Source organism: Typopeltis vanoorti, chromosome 3 (assembly GCF_054136105.1).
Source record: "Typopeltis vanoorti isolate ZY-2024b chromosome 3, IOZ_Tvanoo_1.0, whole genome shotgun sequence".
NCBI classification, from domain to species: domain Eukaryota; kingdom Metazoa; phylum Arthropoda; class Arachnida; order Uropygi; family Thelyphonidae; genus Typopeltis; species Typopeltis vanoorti.
Window position 1 is genome coordinate 106,304,905 of NC_143551.1, and position 19,450 is coordinate 106,324,354.

Here is a 19,450-nt window from a genome sequence, read left to right on the forward strand (position 1 = left end):
ATTTTAATTACATTCAATTCTTGCAGTTGCTAACCTTTTTTAATGATAAGGAATGATAGCCCTTCCAACTCATTGCTGTGGTTGCACTCAGCTGTATTGATATTATATCACATGATATATTATGTTGTTGTGTAAGTTGATTCCTTGCATAAGACTTATTCTGATTAATGAATATTCTACACTAGAGTAGGATAAAAGTTATCTGGAATTTGGTGATTTCATTGTAGTTACTCTGATTTGCCATGAATTCATGTCTGTTAAACTAAATTTCACCTTTAGGATAACTTTTAACTTAAAATTGAATGTGGAATGAATTTGGTTTTGACTAAAAATTCATTAACATGTTGAACAACAACAAAGTATTCACATTTTTGTTCTTTTTATAGACAGCTCTTGTAAGCAGTTTTAGCCATATCTATGAACAGTTATTAAAAGTGATACCAGTAGAAGAAGTAGCTAAAATAGTAAAGCTAACAGTGGATTGTCTTCCAGCTGATCCTCCTATTCAACTTATACAAGCTAAACTTCAGTGTGTTCATGACACCATTAAAAGTGATATCTTTAAAGATGCAGGTTGGTTATCATTACCTGTTCTCAGATGCATTATTTGTTAGTAATTTCATATTCTTGATAATGATATGAAATAAAACAACTTCTTCTAGTGAATGAGAATCATTTTAAATTTTTTTTTTTTTTTTTTAGTGTGATTTTGTAGTTCCCGTGTGATCTGCTATCTTAATAGGATAGTTCTGGTTATTTTTTGCCAAGTTTTCTACAAACTTGTTGTTGGTTGCATTTTTATTTTGTTTTTTAAAATTTATTATTACAATAAACCCAGCCTGTTTTAAAAAAATAATGAATTGTGATGAGAATGCAACAAATACCAATGATAAGATGGAAAATTATGTTATTAATGTCAAACATGCAGCTGTGGAAAAGGAGGAGAACAAAATGGATATTTATAAAGAATTAGCATGCTTAAATGCTATCCTTCATAGGACAATGTGCAAAATTGAAAAATTACAGAAGTGCCAAGGGCAAGAGTTAAACACGACTGAAAAAAGAAAGAAGCAGGTGATCTGAAGGAATAACGACAACCAGACAAACAATCTATCAGGAACAAGAGAGAGGAGTTTTTGGCATTGATTATGCAACCTCGGCAAAAGTTATAGGCATTAGTGAGACTTGGCTAACAGCAGATGATGTAGTTACAGGGATTGAATGTAAAGGGTTTACTATTTTCCAGGAAGATAGAGAAGATAGGATGGGGATGGAGTACTGCTGACAATAGCAGATAAATTGCAACAAAGAGAATAGGAGACAGGTAGGAGGGTTGCTGTTCATTTGAAGCAATCTAGCATGAGATTAAGTCCAGTAAGACAAAATATACAGTTGGTTGTTGCTATAGACCAAGGGAGTTCCACAGATGATCTATAAGACATGCATTGCCAAATTAGTACGAGTACAGGTCGAGTGATTATTATGGGGAACTTCAACTATGGAGATATAGACTGAAGGAAGAAAGAAAGATCACATGGAAGGAAGGAAATAGAATTTTATATACCTGCTGAGATAATTACTTACGGCAGCATGTGATGGAAGAGACTAGGGATAGGAGAATATTGAACCTGGTCCTAGGACCAGAAGAGCTATCCATGACCAAGGTGACAATTTATCATTACCTGTTCTAGAGATATCCATAACCAAGATGACAATATATCATTACCTCTTCTTAGATGCATTATTTGTAGTTAGTAATTTCATATTATTGATATTGATATGAAATAAAAACTCTCTTCTTCTAGTGAATGAGAATCAGTTTAAATTTTATTTCAATTCTCCAATTGGTGAAAGTGACCATGCAGTCTTGACTTGGGAGATTGTAAAACATGAGGATTATTCTTCCAAGAAGGGGTATTTGTGGAACTACATGGCAGGTGATTATGACATACTTGGGAAGAAGCTTGAATCTATGCCATGGCATAAAACACCGCAGAATAAGGATGTTAGTAATGCATGGGATATAGTTAAGGGTCGTCTAGAGGATGCAGTATTAAATTATATACTTAAGGCAAGGAGGTTTAATCGGGTAGGAGTTAGATGGATAAGTTATATCATTAAGCACGAGCTGCAGAAGAATAAAATGCTCTGGAGAGTATATAAAGAGAAAGGTGACCAGAAATTTCATGAACAGTACAAAGCTCAGGTAAAAAAGATGACCAGCATGACAAGGAAGGTAAAATCAGATTATGAGAAGAATCTAGCTGAGCAGGCCAAAGTAAATCTCAAAGAGTTATTTCATTATGTGGCAAGTGAGAGGAAGAATGAATATGGAAGATTAACCTTAATGAGGGATGATGGTCACAAGGAGAAAGAAGCAGATAAAATAGTTATTTTTTTATAGTAACCACTACCTGTTAGCTATGGGAAGAGAATTTTGATTTTTATAATTAATGAATTAAAATACCATTTATGTAAGTTTAGAAAGAAACATGGATTTGGAAACCAGCAATATGACATCCAAATGCTTTATAGTAATATATTGTGGAAATTTTATTGTTCAGTCAGATGATTTTTGTACTTAGAAAGAAGCACTCTAGGAGATATTAAATTTTCGACTAGGTGGTGTAGACCAGAGCCTCTTAAACTGTGGGTCACAACCTCAAATAGGGTCACATAACTGAATGTGGAGGTTGCGAAAAATTTTTCAACAGTAAAAGGTTTCTGAACTCACAATGACCAAAAATTAATTCAAAATCAAACACATGAATCTGAGGTGTTTCTTGCAGGCGCTCGCCTGTGCTACATCATGCTACTTCACTACAGCCTTGGTTCTGAACACACAACATGTGCTTTGCACATGTCGTCACATGAATGCATTTAAGGCACAATATGTATTGTATGTGTGTGATTAATGAAGATTCATTTTTGACTCTGGATCTGAAAATAATAATGGCCTTCTTTCTCTCTTTATATTAAAATTATAAGTTATTAGAATATAAAATAGAATTTACAGATGTAGCACATTAAGTAGAACATGTTTTACTTTTATTACCACAAGATACTAAAAATACAGATATTTGAAATAAATGTCACCAGTTATTAGAATCAAAATAGGATTTACAAATGTAGCCACATTAAGTAGGACTATAAAAATACAGTACCAGAAGATATTAGTAAGGATATTTGAAGAAAATATCACTTATCCCTCTACCCAACAAATTAGCTTTATTAGAAAATTAGATAATACATAACTACATATTATCTCTCTCTCTCTCTCTCTGAAATGTATTTTGAAAATATGAACTTATCTTCTGTTTAGGTTCTAGGATCGAACTCCTGGATGTTATTACTCGCCATCTTAGAGAACACATGATTCATCAACAAGAATTACGACTCTGTGCCGATATTCTTGGTGATATTCTAAGGTTTCTACATCATGAGCTAGAAAGACAACAGCATCATCAGCCTTATGTTGAATACAGCTGTACTTTTCAGCTTCAAAGCAGTGATATGAGTGCCTTATCTGTTTCTGAAATGGGTGTGAGCCAAGAAGTGGAAATCCTAACACTTGGCTTAATGGAGATTTTAATACAAACTGTGAAGAATGCTGACAGGACTTCCTCAGTTGCTGTAAGAAAGTCTAAATTTTTAAAATACAGCTAGTAGAGAGTATTTATGTTATTAAAATTTTAACCATAATTGTACTTTTATATGAATCCTATCTATGAAATGCTGGATGTGACTAATTTGATCTGAGTCAACTTTGTGCATTCACTGTAGTCTTTCGCTATGTGATTTTTAGCTAGCCATTAAAATAAAAATACACTGTAACTTCACTGTAATCCTCTTCCTCTTCTTCCATTTTTAGATTAAAAAAAATGAGGAATGATGACTCACTTATAATACAGTGCTTATAATTCTTGTAGAAAGGCTTATTCGCTGGTTAGGCATGATTACTAAATATTTAAGGAATTGACAGCGTACACTAGAAATATAAATTAAATCAACTTTAATATATACTTTCCGATATTTCGGCGTCACATTGCCATCTTCATGGGAACTTAAGATAAAGACACGTGCATGAAAGTACTACATAACAGCAAATGAGAAATGAAGCGAGGAAGCTACCGTTTTCCTAAAGTCCTGATGGTGCCCCCTGTCAGGCTATATTAGGTGTTCTTGGCCTTTGGGCTGAAGTTCTTCTGATATATGTTTCCCAAATTTGGGGCAGTCTCATGCATCCAAATTTGTTGAGCATTTGGCATGTTCCTAAGGGTTGAGTCTGATTCCATGAATAGTCTTTCATATTTGAACTTGCTGTGGTGTATTACTGTGGCTTTCTTCCGCCTTATTCTGTGGCGAGTATCCAGAGCATGGTTTGCAAGTCCAGAGTGGCTGTACTGGTGAAATCAGATGTAGTCCTTGTGTTCTGAGATTCTGATATTTGCTGTTCTGCCTGTTTGGCCAAAGTAGGACAATTTACAGCTGCAAGGGACCTGGTATACACCAGGTAGGTCTAAGGGAAGTGTTTGGTCTTTAGTGGAGCAGATAAGGGATGCCAATTTTCTATATGGTCTGTAACAAGAAGTCAAGTCATGTTTTTTTAGGATTCTGTTGATTTTTTCTGAGGTGCCTCGGATGTAGGGAATGTTGATGGATTTAGAGTAATCTTTTTTTGTGAACAGGGGGAGGTGGGTTGTGGATAACTGGTTTTAGTATTTTTTGGATTTTTATGGGGGGGGGGGTAGCCATTGGCTGAGAAAGTGTTAAGAATGTGATTTAGTTCAGTAGTTAGGGCTTGGTCATTTGAACACATTAGTTTTGCCTTGAATAGTGTCTTAATAACTCCATATTGTTGTGTGTGTGTGGGGGGGGGGGAATTGTTGTTGAATGTATCTGCCTGTATGGGTGGTTTTCTATAAACTGAGAAAACCAAGGTTCCATCAGGTTGGTGAGTGACTAGCATGAGACTGCCCCAAATTTGGGAAACATATATCAGAAGAACTTCAGCACAAAGGCCAAGAATGCCCGCCAGGGGGCACCATCAGAACTTTAGGAAAACGGTAGCTTCCTCGCTTCATTTCTCATTTGCTGTTATGTAGTATGCACGTGTGTTTATCTTAACTTCCCATGAAGATGGCAACGTGACGTTGCCGAAATATCAGAAAGTATATATTAAAGTCGATTTAATTTATATTTCTAGTGTATGCTGTCAATTCCTTAAGTATTTAGTTATCAGTGCTTATAATGCTGCCGTGCAGTTAGCTGTAATCATCTGAATAGATGATTTTGAATTACTGTGCCTCTTAGTTGACTTATATGATGTCATTAAGTTAATAAGCTGCTACTCTTAACTGCTGAATTATCATTACTTTCTGTAAGCAAAGGTTTCTGTGGGTAAGCAGTTCTGGAGATAGTTTTCAGTATTGAGACCACATGTTTATTAAACAATAAAAATAAAATAATAAAAATCCCAACAAGTTTCGTTCATTGTAAGACTTACATCATCAGCAAAAAATAGGCATAATTAAAACCTTGAGAGACAGAGCATACAATATATCTAGCACACAGATGAAGAGAGATGAAGAATTAAACTACCTGACACAGAAGCTCACATTTAAGTTTTGAACCCAAGACAATCAAAAGAATTCTTAATACAGTTCTTGCAACTCCCTAATCAAAACAAGATTTCAAGAATGCAATCATGCTGCCATACATCAAGAATGTCACAGACAAATTGGCTACATTGCTCCGCAAATACAACATAAAAATGGTTTTTCTTCCTTTAAAAATGATCAAGATTCATACGTCCACGAAAACCTCCACATCATCCCATGAAAAAACCAGGCATCTGTCAGATTCACTGTTCTTGTGGCATCTATTACATAGGCCAGATGGGAAGGTCAGGAGAGATCCGCATGGCTGAACATATAAAAGACGTCGGGGAAAAAAAAAAGGGAAAACAAATCAGGCTTAGCATTCCACACAGCTACTACTGGCCATCAAGTACTCTGGCAACAGATAAACATGTCATATATTGATAAGAAATGTTTCACAAGAAAATTTAAAGAAGCTGCAAAAATACTTAGAATCCCTATGCAGTGCAACAAAAATCAAGGCGTGATTTTACATCAAGTGTGGTCTGCCTTCATAAAAAATTTAACTGCCTCGGATACAACACGTGTGAGCCACAGAACGTGGCAACAACCAGCATTGTTCCAACAAGCATACAATAACGAATGTCTCATTTTGTATTCGGGTTCTCAATTAACAAACAGTTTGTGAAGTCAGAAAACATCTAATTAACTATTAGTTATCAATAATCTTCGATTGTTATGTTGAACTTTTATACACGATTACTCCTGATGATGTAAATCTTATGACAAACGAAACTTGTCGGGATGTTTATTCTTTTATTTTTATTGTTTAATAAACATGTGACATTACTTTCATCTGTATTTTTTAAGAACTATTTTGCAAAGCACTTCAAGGCAGGCATGCAATTAATATCAAATTGTATCCGAAAAGAAAAAAAAACATGTAAACAACTGTCTACTCCTGCCATATTAGGTTAATTTTAATGCATTTTAAACAGCTAGCATTCAAACATGTGCTCACTTCACAATAGAACAAAAAAAAAAATAATAATTGTCTTCCTTTCTAGACATATTGCTTGCACATCTTTCAGATGGTTTATTGTCCTTTCTGTTTATAAAAAAAACCTGCTGTCATGCCATCATCCATCCCAAAAGTACAGCATTCTCAAAACTTAAACACAGAGCTAGGACTATTTTTCGCATGACACAGCTCTCTCCATAGAACTCAATGATCTTCACCAATATTTAATCAATGATTGTAAAAAGTAGACTATAAAGTAGATAAAATGCTTCATGTCCCCATCCCTGCCACACCTCACACTCCAGATAATATGAAAACTTTGCTAGTGGACTGAATGATTTGGTGTGGAGATTATGAAGAATTGGAAGTATCCATTCTTCAGAGAAGGGATGAAGGGCAGCTTCATGAACTTGCACATTCTGGAGTATAAAAATTCTGTATGTCTGCAACTTAGCCTACTATTGGACTGATACATCATGGACTGGTACATTATGTTCTGGATATGCTGTCGTACAGGATTAAATGAAAGAAGGCAGCTGTTCTACATAGAAGTTGCTATAATCTGAGAGACTATTATTAGAATTAGCAGCTATGAAATACTCCTGTCTTCAGTAAATATGCCTGCATTTACTTGCCAAAGTCTGGAATATTGTTATTCTTAAAACAACATCTAGCCTGACATCTTTCTGAATTAACTTCCTTTTTGCCAGTTTTCAGTAAATTTTGATAGGACATTATTTCCTTTTCGGTTACAATTTGAATTGTTTTCCGAATGTCTTAGTTGAATGCTTTGCACTTTATAACAGTTACAATTTGTGTGCTGAAGACACAGGTTGGAAATCAAGCAAACTATTAGCAACTTACAAAATTATTAATTTTTTTCCCTTGACATAATTTATACCATGAAGCACTGTTATGAATTTTTTTAAGTATAAATTTAACTTATAATAAATGCAAGTAAAGATGTTCATTTTCAATATTTGAGCTATTTCTTAACTATTGCTAGTAATATAAAACTAACCTATATTTTTAACTAACTAATGAGCCATATGTATGATTAATATAATATACTTGACTGTCATTATAGTTAACTCATAGGACCAAAGGGACTAAATTTGCTACAACAAACTAAAGTTTGTTGTAGTGAATTTCCTTTAGCATAGCTTTAGTCCTATGGGCCTTTAGCCAAGACTTTTGGTTAGTTTTCTCTAGTGAGAGTTTACTGCATCTATCTAATGCTGCTTTTATTTATGAAAATCTTGCTGGGTGAATAAACTTTTAGGGGATTACAGCACTAAGAGTAATATTTAATATAAAAAAGAATATATGCTATTTTTTAGTTTATCAGTAGTGTGGTGAATGCCACACTACTGATAAACTGGCAAGGTTTTTAACCAAATAGGAATCATTATTATAATTCCTATTTGGTGCATGGAAGAACACAGCTTTCTGTGAAAAACACCTTCAGTGTCTTAATTTCTTAGCCCTGAATTTTCTAAGGATAACATTATTAGAAAGAGGTATTGACAAAATATTCTAACTTTAAGCGTGATGAAAACAAATGAGAAAATAGACTAGTGCTTCAGAATAACCTAAATGTTCCAATGTGACACAGCGTACCATGAAGTAATTACCATAGAAACCTGCATCAAATATTATTGTTGTTGCTCAGTATACTCCCCTTAATTTGAGAAACCTTGTAGTACTAAAATGATTCAAGCTTCAGGATTTCCTATAACTATTGGCATAAAAACACTGATCTCACCATTATCAAATGGGTGAAGGTAATCCAGTGAATTTCAGTGCTATTAAAACATAGGTCTGCTTTATTTCTTGGAAGCAACAAGATATTGTTTCTCTCCTCTTTAATAATGTTCTGCCTTTACTTCTGACAAATGTTCTGATTTCCAGTCAAAATTTGTTTTACCCTGGCAAAAACATGTTATATCCATAGCCTCTTAAAAAAAAATTATATTCTTGTTCTCATCATTCATTCAAAACACTATCTCTTCTACTAAATGCCTACACTCTTAGAATGTTGTTCTCACATTTGAAGTGGTGCACCCAAAATTTCCTAAGTATTCTTTATTATACTGTATATTAAGGATTATCCTGTTTTGTTCTATCACAGTTGCTCTGTTTCTACATTAGGCTTTATTTTATAGCTATCTTCATCAGTGTTTCATGAGGAGCCACTGGTCAACATCTGTACATAATTCATCTCCAAACATATTGAGCCACCTTTTAATCATATTACTTTGATTTATTTTTGTTCTTTAGAACATCTTTCCCCAATGTGGCACTGTTGTATTGCAGGTCTTGTAACCCCTCGTGTGAGTGGGGTCAATATATATAAAGCAAGTTTGATTAGTTTGAGAGTAAGATTAATTAATCTTCTTTAATCATCATCATCTGGATGGGATTATGCAAGGTCTATGTTTTATCATATTGTATGGTATATAACAATGTGTCAGTAGTAGGACTTTTTTTTCAATGTTGCTAACTTCATTCTTTTCTTTTGTTTATTTTTTTTTTTTTATATTGCTGTTATGCCAACATTCAATTAGACATAATTTTAAACAATGAATAGTGGATCCAAGATAGTAGTACTGCATCAGCATTGACAGTTGAATGGTCATAATTATTGATTTTCAACATGATAAATGAGATAACATATGACAAACACACACACTTTACCTAATCTCTTTGACATTTCTATTATAATCTTATTAATAATCATATTATTAATTAATAGTTATACATTATCAAGAAACTCTGCTGTAGAAACCAAAAGCAGAACTTTTTTGAGCCACTTCAGACTTCCAATAAGCAGAATGGTAGTCTTACACGAGGTAATGAAATAGATCTCACATCACAAGACATAGAAATATCCATGGATTTAAACTTATATACAGGCTGTGGTGGAAGTTGAATGGTCATAATTATTGATTTTCAACATGATAAATGAGATAACATATGACAAACACACACACTTTACCTAATCTCTTTGACATTTCTATTATAATCTTATTAATAATCATATTATTAATTAATAGTTATACATTATCAAGAAACTCTGCTGTAGAAACCAAAAGCAGAACTTTTTTGAGCCACTTCAGACTTCCAATAAGCAGAATGGTAGTCTTACACGAGGTAATGAAATAGATCTCACATCACAAGACATAGAAATATCCATGGATTTAAACTTATATACAGGCTGTGGTGGAAGAATGAGTGTGCAATTACTAGACTAACCATGCTGGCAGTTTAGTAATTCCTGTCCACGGTTAGCCTTCATTTCCACAAGCCAAGTTATTAAACTCGGCTTGTGGAAATGACCCCACTTATAATCTATAACAAGTTATAAGTTATAACTTAGAACACTTATAACTACAAACAATAATTAATGTGGTTATAAGTGTTCGATTATAAGCGCCATTGTGTTTCCTTTGCTCTCTCTCTTTGAAGAAACTAATAGTAGTCACAGTGTCATTCTAGCATTCCATTTTGTCAGATAATGTTGCTATCATATCATGATGTCTTTGGTGGAACCATTTACCCTGCTCATCACTCCAAGGTTTTAAAGGAAAGAAGGTCAAGTAAGAGTGAAGGAAGTGAATCTTCACTAACTTCCTGGTTCCTGATCATCTGATATTTTGTCATTGGTTGATCTACTAGTTTTTTTATAATATTCAACTTATCATGGGTCCAAAGCCTTTTAGTTCCCTCTTGAAAGGTTTGGAACAACATAAAAGCCAAAAAAAAGCAGAGGTGGAAGACAACTTTGCAGCTAACAGTATCGAGGTTTCTAGTTTTATTTTAGTCATTCTTTGATTTCCTTTTTTTATTAATGCTCTCATAATAAATGTATTGGCATCCTTTCATTAATTTCAGTGGAAAGGCTTAGACTTTGGTTATGCATTATTACTAAATAGTTTAGGGAAATAACAATGTAGACTAGGATATACATTAAAATAACTTTTTAATACAAATCCAATATTTCGGCAACATCACTTTACCATTTTCAACAGGAACTTGTGAGCAAGACACGTGCACGCAGGCACAGCAAACAGTAAATGAGGACGAAGCAGGAAGCTATTCTTTCTCCTAAAGTCCTATTGGTGCCCCCTAGTGGGCAATGTTGGTATTCTTGGGCGATTGGGCTGAGGTCTTCTGATGTAGGTTTCCCAAATTTGAGGCAGTCTCATACAGCCAAATTTGTTGAGGTTTGGATTGTTTCTTAGGGCTGAGGCTGATTCCATGAAAAGCCTTTCGTACTTGTATTTACTACGGTGAATGATCGTGGCTTTCTTCCACCGTATTCCATGGCAGGTATCCAGAGCATGGTCTGCAAGACCAGAGTGGCTGTATTGGTGGAACCGGATGTAGTCCTTGTGTTCTGTAATTCTGATATTGGCTGTCCTGCCTGTTTGGCTAAAGTAGGACAGATTACAGCTGCAAGGGACCTGGTATACACCAGGTAGGTCTAGGGGGGGGGGGGGAATTGGTCTTTAGTGGAGCGGATAAGGGATGCCAATTTTTTATATGGTCTGTAACAAGAAGTTAAGCCATGTTTTTTAGGATTTTTGTAATTTTTTCAGAGGTGCCTCTGATATAGGGTACGGTGATGGATTTAGAGTAATCCTTGTTGTGAGGGGGGGGGGGGGTTGTGGTTTATTGGTTTCAATATTTTTTGGATTATTTTGGGATGGTAGCCATTGGCTGAGAAAGTGTTGAGAATGTGGTTTAGTTCTGTGGTTAGGGCATTGTCATTTGAACAGATAAGTTTAGCCCTGTTGTGTAGTGTCTTAATGACACCATATTGTTGTGAGGAAGGGTGGTGGGATTGTTAGTGAATGTATCTGCCTGTGTGGGTGGGGTTTCTATAGACTGAGAAAACCAAGGTTCCATCAGGCTGGCGGGTGACTAGTGTGTCTAAGAAAGGAAGGCAGTTGTTTTTTTCTTCTTCTAAGGTGAATTTGATTCTGGGGTGGTGGTGGTTGTTTAAGTGTGTTAGGAAGGAGAGGAGTGCATCGGAGCTATGTGGCCAAATAGCGAACACATCATCTACATATCGAAGCCAAATGGTTGGTTTTTGTGGAGCAGAGTTTAAGGCTTTCTCTTCAAAAGTCTCCATATAAAAAATGGCCAGGGATGGGGAGAGTGGAGAACCCATGGGTGTCCCCTCTTTGTTTGTAGAATTTTCCTTGCCAAACAAAATAGCCTGAGTTCATTGTGAACTGAAATACGGCTGTGATATCGGGAGGAAATTTAGCTTGGATTCTAAGGATTCTTTGAGTGGGACATTTGTGAATAAGGAGGAGACATCAAAGCTGACCATTACATCATTGTGTTTGAGTGTAAGGTTTTCTATGCTGACTTTGAAGTGGGCTGAGTTTTTTATGCATAAAGGTTTGTTGCAAGTATAGTGTGTGAGAGCTTTGGCCAAATGTTTAGCTAGTTTGTATGTGGGGGAATCAATGCCATCCACTATGGGACGTAATGGCACATTTTCCTTATGTATTTTTGGGAGTCCATAAATACGGCGGGGGTATGGAGTTAAATGTCCTACTTTGGCCAAACAGACAGGACAGCCAATATCAGAATTACAGAACACAAGGATTACATCTGGTTCCACCAATACAGCCACTCTGGTCTTGCAGACCATGCTCTGGATACCTGCCATAGAATACGATGAAAGAAAGCCACGATCATTCACCGTAGTAAATACAAGTACGAAAGGCTTTTCATGGAATAAGCCTCAGTTCTAAGAAACAATCCAAATCTCAACAAATTTGGCTGCATGAGACTGCCTCAAATTTGGGAAACCTACATCAGAAGACCTCAGCCCAATCTCCCAAGAATACCAACATTGCCCGCTAGGGGGCACCAATAGGACTTTAGGAGAAGGAATAGCTTCCTGCTTCGTCCTCATTTACTGTTAGCTGTGCCTGCATGCACGTCTTGCTCACAAGTTCCTGTTGAAAATGGCAATGTGACGTTGCCGAAATATTGGATTTGTATTAAAAAGTTATTTTAATGTATATCCTAGTCTATGTTGTTATTTCCCTAAACTATTTAGTAATAATGCATAACCAACGTCTAAGCCTTTCCACTAGAATTACGATAATCCATGGAGATTCTACCCCACGTAAAGCCCGCCATTACAGTAAAATGAAGTTGAAGCTATCAAGACAACTTAATCGTCTCGCATTCCTAAAACACTGCTAGGATAACCAGGTAATGCCTAACTCTGTTAAATTGAGGCACTAGTTCTCTTCGCAAAAGGCTCTTCATATTTATTATCGTGCCAGCCAAGCATTGCTCAGGGAACAAATCACTGCTACTCGCTGTTACTTGAGTGATGCTAACTTAGCTATCCAGGCACTCGAAGATGACCTTTAAAGCACCTTAAGCCTCGAAATGTGGTCTATTTTGCACGACATCTCGTGCACTGCAGCGGAGAAAGAGTTTAAAAAAGTACGAGATCGACACATCAAAAAATTTGAAAATTTAATAAAGAAGAACGCGATCTCGAAACCGCAACTTCCTACTGAAACAGTAGTCAGCCTTTCGTCGTTTCTTGTGAAACCTGAAGCACTCGACGCCCTCTAATGTGGCCACAACTTCGCCATTGTGCCCAGAAGAATACCTGCAGAGGATATTATGATACAAGTTGAATGCGGGATACGACACGTTCCTAACCAAGTCGCCGACGATATCAGACTGGATGTGGCTTGTGTTCTGACCAAAGCAAAACCACCTAAAGCCAACATGCCCATTAAAGAAATTAAATCTCTACTGGAATTAAAGAAAAACAAGCAAATAATAATCACCAAAGCGGATAAAGGGAATGTCACAGTATTGCTTAACCAAAAGGATTATACAGGTAAGCTAAAAGCTCTATTGTTAGATCGGGCTACTTACCTCCCTATCGAGTACAATCCCACCAACTCACAAATTAGAAAACTCCACAGGCTCCTTAAGAAGGTCACTTCTTGGCCTGTGGAAGTCACTAACAAATTAAAACCATTTAACTCCATACCCCCCCCCCCCTGTATTTATGGACTCCGAAAAATACATAAGGAAAATGTGCGATTATGTCCCATAGTGGATGGCATTGATTCCCCCACATACAAACTAGCTAAACATTTGGCCAAAGCTCTCGCACACTATACTGGCAACACACCTTCATATATAAAAAACTCAGCCCACTTCAAAGCCAGCATAGTGTGAAACTTACACTAAAACACACTGACATAATGGTCAGTTTCGATATCTCCTCCCTATTCACAAATGTCCCACTCAAAGAATCCTTAGAGCTAATCCAAGCTAAATTTCCTCCTGATATCACAGCCCTATTTCAGTTCACAATGAACTCAGGCTATTTTGTTTGGCAAGGAAAATTCTACAAACAAAGAGGGGACACCCATGGGTTCTCCACTTTCCCCACCCTTGGCCAACTTTTATATGGAGACTTTTGAAGAGAAAGCCTTAAACTCTGCCACACAAAAACTAACCATTTGGCTTCGATATGTAGATGATGTGTTCGCTATTTGGCCACATGGCTCCGATGCACTCCTCTCCTTCCTAACACACTTAAACAACCACCACCACCCCAGAATCAAATTCACCTTAGAAGAAGAAAAAAACAACTGCCTTCCTTCCTTTCTTAGACACACTAGTCACCTGCCAGCCTGGTGGAACCTTGGTTTTCTCAGTGTATAGAAACTCCACCCATACAGACAGATACATTCACCAACAATCCCACCACCCTTCCTCACAACAATATGGTGTCATTAAGACACCACACAACAGTGCTAAACTTATCTGTTCAAATGACAATGCCCTAACCACAGAACTAATCCACATTCTCAACACTTTCTCAGCCAATGGTTACCATCCCAAAACAATCCAAAAAATATTGAAACCAATAAACCACAACCCCCCCCCACCCACCCTCACAACAAGGATTACTCTAAATCCATCACCATACCCTATATCAGAGGCACCTCTGAAAAAATTACAAAAATCCTAAAAAACATGGCTTAACTTCTTGTTACAGACCATATAAGAAATTGGCATCCCTTATCTGCTCCACTAAAGACCAACCTCCCCCCTAGACCTGGTATACACCTACCTGGTGTATACCAGGTTCCTTGCAGCTGTAAGCTGTCCTACTTTAGCCAAACAGGCAGGACAGCCAATATCAGAATTACAGAACACAAGGACTACATCCGGTTCCACCAATACAGCCACTCTGGTCTTGCAGACATGCTTTGCTACCCACCATAGAATACAGTTTAAGAAAGTCACGATCATTCACCGTAGTAAATACAAGTATGAAAGGCTTTTCATGGAATCAGCCTCAGTTCTGAGAAACAATCCAAATCTCAACAAATTTGGCTGCATGAGACTGCCTCAAATTTGGAAAACCTACATCAGAAGACCTCAGCCCATTCGCCCAAGAATACCAACATTGCCCACTATGGGGCACCAATAGGACTTTAGGAGAAAGAATAGCTTCCTGCTTCGTCCTCATTTACTGTTTGCTGTGCCTGCTTGCATGTGTCTTGCTCACAAGTTCCTGTTGAAAATGGCAACGTGACGTTGCCGAAATATTGGATTTGTATTAAAAAGTTATTTTAATGTATATCCTAGTCTACATTGTTATTTCCCTAAACTATTTAGTAATAATTTCATTAATTTAATTTAAATTTTTGAAAATTTTGCAGTTAGATAATATATTGTAGGCCTGCTTTTGTGCAATGTTTTGAAGAATAGTTACCCAATGGCATTTGAGCTTCAACATTAAAACACAACTAGGGTCTTGTGTTTTAATGCTCTCTCTATCTCTCCCTCTCTCTTCCCATAAAATATTCTTGGTAAGACCATATTTGGTATAATGTTCTGTTGTTGTCTTGCCTCTTAGAAAGCTTTAGTTGATATTGATGAAGTACTCTGGTGGCTGTTAAAACCTGGGATTAGATCCTGGCTAGAAAGTGAAGAACCTTTTTAAGGACTGTTCAGTTAAAGTTCAATTAATCTTCTCATGTGGAGTTAGTAGGGTTTGCCTCCCAGAAACTCAATTTTTATTCTACAAAACAGACAAAAATTAGCCAGAAGAACCACCAGTTAATCATATATGTAATACACTTGTTTTCATAGCTTTAGTTGCATTAGCTGTAATTCCATATAGCCTGCTGTAAGTACAATAAGCAGCTAGGGTTTGAAAATCATATTTACATTCCTAGAAGCAATTATTATTATTATTAGACCCCCCAGAGAGTCAATGACTCATCAAGGGATGAGTTCCACTCACTCATGGTTCTATAAAAGAAAAAATGTAGCTCGTAATTTTCTTAACTGCATGCAAACTTAACTTCCATGGATGCCTCCTTTTCCTCTCCCCACCTTCCATATAAAATAAAATGTTATCAACCAATATCCTATAACACCCTCTCAAAAGTTTTTCAAATAAGAGAGAAATTAGCCAAAACACTAAACTCAGTATAAAAAACAGTGCTCAAACCAGTTTTTAGTTATGGATCTGAGAATTGATTATTACAGCATATCATCAAAGACTAGAGACCAAACATATTAGAGTTCTGAGAAAAAATTAAGGGCCTAACAGATAGTATCAATGGCAGAATCATATTAAAAATGTAGATATTAGAAAGGAAGGAACCTACATTGTTAGCATTCAAGAATGTGTGAGCAAAGCTAATCTAAGGTGATAATGTCATTTAAACAACAGAATGAGAGAGGAATGTTTATCAAAACTTTTGTTTAATGCCAAGAAAAGCACTCAGAAGAGGAGGAAGACTAATCTGAGTGGATTGATTCACTTAGTAGAGCCTTTGAAGCACAAAATATTGGATACTACAATATTGGAGTGCTGACGAGTAATAGACTTATTGTTGATAGGAGATTAATGATAATGTGAACTTAATCATCTACTGCTGTCATAGTTGCCTGAACACTCTCTCTACATATCAATAAATTGATTATGACGATTTTGTAGATCCAGAAAAAGCATATTATAAAGTGCCAAGAGAAAAGTTATTGAAAACACTACAATTATGTGGGGATAAATGGAACAGTACACAGAGCAATATATAGTCCATATCCTGTTGTAAGTCAGCAGTTAGAATTGAAGGAAGTACAGGAAGATTGTTTGATGCAAAATCAGGTGTAAGCATAGGTGCACACTAATGAATCAATGAGAAGATTCTGCATGCAGGAGAAACTTGTATATGCCAGATGCACTGCATTTTAATTGTTTTGGAATTAGATGTTTGGAGAGAGTGTTGTTCGGTGAGAGGTTGGAAGTACAAACTCAGGGAAACTAGAAGTATAGGGAGGGAGTTGCAGTCAAGCATGGATTCACCCAACCCACTCCTGAGACAAATGATTGTGTGTATGTGCGCGTGCATGCGTGCACAGAAATAATTACACAGTAGTGAATGCAGTTTCACAGGTTTCAAATCTGAATGGATTGGTAATAATATTACACAAGGATAACTGTAGGTCCAAGGGGATGTTGAAATGCATGTACATAATGCCAGAAGTATCAGAAATAAAGGAGAGGAGTTTCTGCCATTGGCCAGCTTGACTTGGTCAATAATTATAAACATTAGTAAGAGATGACAGAATAAGATATAGTTACAGAAATTGGATGTAAAAGATATTGTATCTTCGACAAAATTGGCATATTAGCACAATGAGTGTAGGCTGAGCAATTATTATGAGAGACTTCAACTATGGGGAACATAAGTTGGAGGAAGAAAAGGGAGTATGTCAGGATGGAAGTGGAATTTATACAGTTGCCAAGGGATAATTTCTTGAAACAACAGTCATGGAACAGACCAGTGGTTTGAGAGTGCTAGATCTGATAATAACATCATCATTACATAAAGGTGGCTCCAAGACAGCAGCAGCAAATTACAGACTATTTAATATCATAGGAGTGGTCGTTAAAGGTGAAATCAGAAATGGGTGAATGGGAATATGATACTCTATGGCAGGTAGCATGGCTTGTAAAAAGTAGGTCATTAGTAAATTACTAATGTTTTATAATAGGATGATAGTAGAATTAGATAAGGGAAATGCCCTCAGCATGATACTGATGGACTTTGCAAAGGCATTTGACAGAATAACACATGTGAAACTGTTACAAAAGTTGGAGTAAATGAGAATGGATATAAAGCTAGTAGCATGAATGGGAAAAGGTGGCTGACAGTCAGATACCAGAGAGTAATATATGGCAAAGTGTAATCTAATATATTGAAGGTGACTAGTGGGGTACCTGTGGATTCTGTACTAGGGCAACTGTTCTTTAATTTCTAATATAATTGGTAATTAATTTACAGAATTAACAACGCATATAAAGTAAATTAATTAAAGATAACTTTAATGAATCACTTCTATATTTCGACAATGTCACATTGTCATCTTCAGGAACATAAAGATATGGTATGTGCACTAAAGGAACTAACAAAGCAAATGAGGAAGAAATTAAGACGCTAATTTTGTTCCTAAAGTCCTAATGGTGCCCTCTTGCGGGCTAATTTGGTAGTCTTGGCCGTTGGGCTGAAGTTCTCATAATGAAAGTCTCCCAAATTTGGGGCAGTTTCATGCACCCAAATTTGTTGAGGTTAGGAACGTTTTTTAGAGCTGCTGAAGATTCTTTGAATAATCTTTCATATTTAAACTTGCTGCGATGGATTATTTTTGTCTTCTTCCAACGAATTTTATGGTGGGTATCTAAGGCATGGTCTGCCAGCCCAGAGCGGCTGTACTGCTCTACCAAAGACCAACCACTTCCCCTAGACCTACCTGGTGTATACCAGGTCCCTTGCAGCTGCAAATTGTCCTACTTTGGCCAAACAGGCAGAACAACAAATATCAGGATTTCAGAACACCAAGACTACATCCGGTTTCACCAGTACAGCCGCTCTGGGCTGGCAGACCATGCCTTAGATACCCACCATAAAATTCGTTGGAAGAAGACAAAAATAATCCATCGCAGCAAGTTTAAATACGAAAGATTATTCAAAGAATCTTCAGCAGCTCTAAAAAACGTTCCTAACCTCAACAAATTTGGGTGCATGAAACTGCCCCAAATTTGGGAGACTTTCATTATGAGAACTTCAGCCCAACGGCCAAGACTACCAAATTAGCCCGCAAGAGGGCACCATTAGGACTTTAGGAACAAAATTAGCGTCTTAATTTCTTCCTCATTTGCTTTGTTAGTTCCTTTAGTGCACATACCATATCTTTATGTTCCTGAAGATGACAATGTGACATTGTCGAAATATAGAAGTGATTCATTAAAGTTTTCTTTAATTAATTTACTTTATATGCGTTGTTAATTCCGTAAATTAATTACCAGTTATGTCTAACCAACGTATAAGTCTTACCACTAGAAATCTAATATAATGATATAGAGAAAAATTAAAGGGGGAGGGAAGATTCAGTTGTTTGCTGATGATGCAAACTGGAAAGGGCAATAACTGATAAAGGTGATGTAGATATTCTGTAGGATGATTTAAATAAATTGTCATTGTGGATAAAGGATAATGATTATCAGTTTAATGTTGCAAAATGTAAAGATATACACTGTGCATCACATTGATGGTACTGGATTGCAGTAAATTGATGAGGGTGGGGGGGTAGAGACTTGGGGGTAATGGTGGACAGAAACTTGAAGTTCAGAGGGCATATTGCAAAAGTTGGTAAAATAGCTCAAAGAATTAGATGTTGAAAAAACATATTAAAAAGTAAAGATAAAGAGGTTATTGTCCTTCATTATAAGGCTATGGTTTGA

General features: G+C 36.3%; 1 protein-coding gene across 2 annotated transcripts in view; it reads left to right on the forward strand.

Moving 5' to 3' along the window:
• Nucleotides 1-19,450, forward strand: part of spg (dedicator of cytokinesis spg) — an 869,351-nt gene that overhangs the window by 445,319 nt on the left and 404,582 nt on the right. For both annotated transcript variants that reach the window (XM_090390789.1, XM_090390790.1), the window contains 2 exons: nucleotides 387-573; nucleotides 3,323-3,633. In XM_090390789.1, the coding sequence (XP_090246915.1) occupies nucleotides 387-573; nucleotides 3,323-3,633 (498 nt within the window). The remainder of the gene's footprint in view (nucleotides 1-386; nucleotides 574-3,322; nucleotides 3,634-19,450) is intronic.